Source organism: Vigna angularis, chromosome 5 (genome assembly GCF_016808095.1).
Source record: "Vigna angularis cultivar LongXiaoDou No.4 chromosome 5, ASM1680809v1, whole genome shotgun sequence".
NCBI classification, from domain to species: domain Eukaryota; kingdom Viridiplantae; phylum Streptophyta; class Magnoliopsida; order Fabales; family Fabaceae; genus Vigna; species Vigna angularis.
The window spans coordinates 3,908,499-3,914,498 of NC_068974.1; the positions used below are offsets into that span (position 1 = coordinate 3,908,499).

The window sequence follows — 6,000 nt, forward strand, 5'->3', positions numbered from 1 at the left end:
GATTCTAGAAACCATATTGGACAAAAGCACATTGCTGGCAATATGGTGATCCATGCACCAAAAGTATCAAGAATCAACAAGAGTAAAACGTACTCAACTAACGTCACAAGTTTGGGCTATTGGGCATGAAAATGGTTAGAATGTAAACAACTACTTAAGATCCACTCTCAGTATCGTCAATAAGATGAAATCAAACGATGAGAAAATAGATAGTATACAGTGGTTAGCAAAGTACTCTATTCATTAACATCAAAATTTAATTATGTGGTGTGTTCAATCGAGGAGTCTAACGATTTATGTAACACTCCATTTCAGGATACCAATATTACGAGAAAAAAACATTAATTTAAAAATTATAATACCATTGCAAAAATCCAAATTCTATAAATATTTACAATTAACCAAAAATAAACCATAATTTCAATTTCTTAAAAAATAAACTTCAAATAAAATAGTTTATTTTAAAACAAAACCGTAAAATTCTACAACTATCAATCAACTCACCACACTATACTACATTTGAATTATTTACATTATCATCTACTCCCATATATCGACATAAGTTATACAATCATCATACACATATAAACAACCACACACAGGGTGAGCTAACTAAGAATCAAACATAATCCAAAGTAAAAGAACTCACAAATATCAAACATTCATCACAATATTAAACACACAAATTACTCAACCATGGTACACATCATTACCACAAACTAGTGGTCTTCCCCCGCAACCTACTATATCATTTGTTCATCAGAACCGAGCAACAAGACCTGTTTCCCTTGTTCCTCAAACACTTATGAGTGATAACTTCGGCGAATCTCACATCGAGCACTATACCTAACAACGAATTTCAGCAACAACGAAACATCTTTCCCCTCTCCACTACATCGCACAAGTGATGGCATACCACCTAGCCATGGTCAAGCATCTACAAGAAGAGTTGAAGTCATCCATGAAGATGGTCTAAACTCTACCCTTTGGACCATATTTGGAGTCATCATGGAGCATAGCTTGGAGTAGTGTAAGTTTCTTTAGGCCATGTATTTTGGCCAAGTAGTGTAGCTTTCTTTAGGCCATGTATTTCGGCCAAGTAAGTAGGTTTGTTTAAGGCCTAATTAGTGTAGGGTTTTTTCTTCCAAACCATGTGGAAAGTATGTGCCATGTGTCATGCTTTCATTGGAGAGGATTTAGCTTTAGTAGTGGTTACATGGTACTCTAGGAATGGAGAGGATTGTGTTTTGTGAGTGGCCACATATCCTCCCATCATTGGAGAGGATTTGTGGACACTTGTCCACTCCTTATAAGGCCCCATTTTTGGCCAATGAGAGCAAAGGTGAGAGATCATGCTTTTAGGGATTTTAGGAGACACCATTAGCCGATAAATAGAGTTGTCTCATATCATGTATTCACCTTTGATGTTGAGTAATGTTATGCTGCCCATTTTTTGCCATACTACTCATCTTAGATCAAGAATAGAGCAACCCATGAGGCCCCTCTAGTCACCTTCCTCTTTGAGTTAGCCTAACCTCTCTTGGAGCCACCAAACACTACACCACCACCACCATATCTCCTAGAGGTCATGAGCTTCTACCTCATCCACACTTTAGCTCATCATCCTTGGACAATTTATCACCACATTTTCGCACCATTTATCCGAGGAAACACCCCTCCATGCACATCTCCTAGCTTTAGCCCAACCTAGCCAAAGAGGTTGCTATCACAATATTTTCTAAATGATAGGTAAATGTCACAAAATTCCAACAAGTAACTAGGAGCCTCATGTATTTAACAATTACTCAACTAGACTTAATGCTTGGAGTGAGCTTAATAAGTCATTACATGGAAAATCCAAAGGAGTCACATTCGGTTGTGACAAAGAGGATCCTACGCTATGTTAAAGGTATTATTGAATATGACATATTTTATCAAAAAGGAACAAAGAGTGTTTTAACCGCCTATAGTGACAATAACTATGGTGGAGATTTATATGATAGAAGAAGTACCTATGGTTTGATTGGAACTGAAGTTATCTTATGGGCTTAAAAAAAATAAATAGTGGTAAGTTTATCCACCATTGAGACTGAATACATTGATGCGACATTTTGCGCCTGTCAGTGCATTTAGTTTTGAAGAATTTTAGAACATCTTGGATTAAAAGAAAAAGAAGCAATAGAAATTCTATGTGACAATAATTCTACCATTCAATTATCCAAAATTTCTTTCATGGAAGAACTAAGTCTATTGTTCACTTTCTTGGAGACTTGGTACATGACCACATAATTTGCACTAGTTATTGCTATATTGATAAGCAAGTAGCCAACATAATAACCAAGGCATTAAAGCTTGATCAATTTGAAAGAACTTGACACATGCTTAGGGTAGTAGTAGTCGCTAAAATAAGCTAAATGTAACCATCGTATAGCTTACGGAAAAGAATGTTAATGTTAAGTTTTGTTTTGTGATTTAGTTATGCATCAATAAAATATCCTGCTTTATTGGATGAACAAGTGTTTAGTAATCTAGTCTTTACGTGCTTGTTATTTCTCCTACTTTACTGCTATGCAGTATGTACTTTTTACGTTTTTCATATTTATTGTAAAGCTTATAAGTCATATTTGATTATTGCATAAAGTACACTCTCTTTTAATTTCATTCTGAGTATTATATACCTTGAATAGTTCTTGCGTGCAAATATTTTTGGCTTACACGTGCTCCTAGAGTCATTTTTATGGTTATTTATTAATCAGAAATTATAAGAATATGATTTGATCATGGTGTAAGTCTTCAGGGCGAAGAAATTGCCTATACGTTATTTAGGAATTGAAAAATTAAAGGAGTCTAATAAAACAATATCAAAAGTTGTTTATCTTTATGACTCTTGTATCATATCAACTCAAAATCTTTAAAATAAAAACTTTATATAAAAATGAATATATTAAATAATAACAATTAAGTTGTTGGAACCCATCCATAAAATAATATTTACAAAAAGAAAAATAAAATACAATAATATAACTCCTCTAAAAAAAATGTTATCATAATATTGAACATCAGTCCCAATATTATATTGAGATGTAGACTCGATATATGTGTATGCCAATAGAGGAAGGATCTCTATTATTTTCCTTCTCACATCTTTTGGAAGATGATGTCTTTGTGGGTTTTTTCTTTCTTTTCTTCCTCTCACTAACGCTGTGTTCGTTTGAAGGGAAAGTACTGTTCACGCGAATAAGCGACGATGGATTTGGGAGAGCAGCGTTGTTCTCTTGCGATGATTTGCGAGAATTCACTGTTGAAGTCATCTCGCTAATTTGAGAGGATTTGTGCTGATTTAGTAGAGAAAGACTTATATACCCTGTACGGATATTAAAATTCCAAGACTGTGCTTCCATACATGAACTGAAATATTAACGTTAGAAACGTTATTCGATTCTGATGTTTAATAACCGATTCCAAGCATATGAAACATAATAAAAAAAACCCATGCATTGTGCTTTCACGAGAAAGAAGCCATGTACTGTGCTTTCACGAGTAAAGTGGATTGTGGCTGCCCATGAGATGACCCAGTTTGCACTGTCTTGGCCATGCATTTCTTTCTTTTCCAGAATGCTTTTGCAGCCCATTGCAGTGGCGAGATTCCCTGCTTGACACAACCATTCAGTGGCATTGACTGCAAAGGAGAGAATCGTGGCAAAGTGGTTTGAATTTCAAAACAAATGTCTGACCATCCACACCATTAATAAGACGTTGGTTGGTAGATAAGTTTGGTTTGTGTATTAACTCATGTGTGTGTTTACATAGAGAGACAGTCAAGTTTGAAGAGGTTTACTTTGAGCAGCTTTGCGCGAGTCTGTGTGCTGAAGTATTGCCTTCAGAGTGACCAGCTATGGAGTAGAGGTAATGTTTCTTTCCATTTTGATGTGGTTGTTGCAGGTAGAAGCTCTGTGATTTAGTTGAAGAGGAAGACATTCGTTAATGGAGGAGCAAGAACGCTGTTGATGATGATGAGCGAGTGGATGAAGATGACCAAACGTGGAAGCAGGGGTTTAAGAAGTGATGTTCATGGTTGTGTATTCGGTTCCAAGAAGAGGGTATTCGGTTCGAGCTTTTAGGAAGGAGTTGCAAAGCGTATTCGGTTACAAGGTTGGCGTATCCGGTTCCACCTTCTCCAACAACTTCCATGGGAGGCGTATTCAGTTACACAGTCCCGTATCCGGTTCCAGCTTCTCCAACAACTTCCAAGGGAGACGTATTCGGTTACACAGTCCCGTATCCGGTTCCAGGCAAGGTGTGTGCGTGTTTATTTGGTTCTACTGGCGTTGTATCCGGTTCGCCAGGTTGTGGTCTGTGAGTTATTTGGACTTCCATAGCTGCATTCCTTCCTCCCTCGCATTCATTGGTTAGCTCCAGCGTGTTAACCTTCGTGCATGGAAGCGATGCTGCCTTTGGGGTTGACGAGAAAGGCGCAGATGATGGAGGTGGGTTCGTACCACTACCATTGGAGGTAGACAAAGACGCAACCATCAGATGAAGAAGGGGAGGAGGAAGAGGAGGGAGATGTCTGCCATGGAGAAGAATATGAAGGTTTCTGCGGTGGAGGAGAGGTTGATGGGGATGGAGGTGGAGAGGAGGAGGAGGACGGTGCTGTGGAGGTTTTACGGCAACGTTTTCAACCTGTGGATGCACCAGGAGCCCGAGAGTAAGAGGGAGTTCAAGGATTTGGTTTTTTTTGTCAATAGCCTAACCATTTGTATGTCTTGCAGGTTTATGTAACGATAAGGTGCATTTGTATGTCATGAATCCCAAAATATCAGATTTTGGATTGGCAAGAGCATTTGAAATAGGACAGAAACAGGCAAAGACAAAACGAGTAATGGGCACCTAGTGAGTTCTACCCATTTCTAACATTTCTTTGAGTAATAGGATTTTTCTAATGCAATTTCAAACAATTAGTCATTTCAAAAATGAGATTCCTGCTATATTTTGTTTAAGGAACTCAAAAAGTTCTGTTGATTTCCTTTAGCGGATACATGGCTCCAGAGTATGTTATGCAAGGACTGTTTTCAGTGAAATCTGATGTTTTCAGCTTTGGAGTTCTTGTTCTAGAGATCATTTATGGGAGAAAGAACAATGGATTGTATATGTCAGAACATGGTCAAACTCTTCTTTTATATGTGAGTCTTTCGCTCCTATCGGTCAGAAAATTATTCAACAAGTCTCAAGAAATTTAACAGTATTCACAAAATTGCAACTATTTGCAGGCTTGGAGAACATGGGGTGCAGGAAAATGTTTGGAAACGATTGACCCAATGCTAGAAAAGTCCTTCTTACGCAGTGAAGTTGAGAGGTGTATACACATTGGTTTATTGTGTGTTCAAGAAGATGCAAAAGATAGACCAACAATGTCTCAGGTTGTTTTAATGCTGGCAAGTGATACAATGATTCTTCCAAAACCCAAGCACCCTGCATTCTCAATTGGAATAATGGCCTCTGAGGAAGTTTATACATCAAAAAGTTTCAAGAATGTTTCTAATAATGATCTAACTGTCTCTGTTTCTTTACCAAGGTGATGAACAATTGAATATAGGATTTGACAGTTCTCAAATGTAACAAAGTAAAGTTGTATTTATCATTCATTGATAAATAAATTATCTATTAAATTTATGCTCTTATCATTGAAAATTGATGTGAGTGATTTTTACATTGTCAATTGATAAAAAGCTGCTTCTTTGTATGATAGTATCTATCAGATGTAGAGTACAGAGAATTTATAATAAACATTACTGTTTATATATGTTAAACATAATTTTTTTAGAAAACTATCTTATTAATTATATTTCCAAAAAATAATTGTATTACTCAAATTTTGAGACACAATGACTCCTCTCACCAAAAGTCACCGATCAAAATATCAAATTCAACCTAAAATAAACTTTTCATCATACTTTTCCTTAGATTTCTAATGTCTTATGCTATGAAGTATACCAAATT

The 6,000-nt window shown here is 36.5% G+C and overlaps 1 protein-coding gene across 1 annotated transcript; it reads left to right on the forward strand.

The window, feature by feature from the left end:
• The first annotated feature begins 4,575 nt into the window (after positions 1 to 4,575).
• LOC108339139 (cysteine-rich receptor-like protein kinase 7) lies at positions 4,576 to 5,618 on the forward strand. The gene is made up of 4 exons (XM_017576283.2): positions 4,576 to 4,708; positions 4,773 to 4,893; positions 5,033 to 5,183; positions 5,271 to 5,618. The coding sequence occupies exons 1-4, from the start codon at positions 4,576 to 4,578 to the stop codon at positions 5,577 to 5,579; spliced, it is 714 nt and encodes a 237-aa protein (XP_017431772.2). The 3' UTR covers positions 5,580 to 5,618.
• The last annotated feature ends 382 nt before the right edge of the window (positions 5,619 to 6,000 follow it).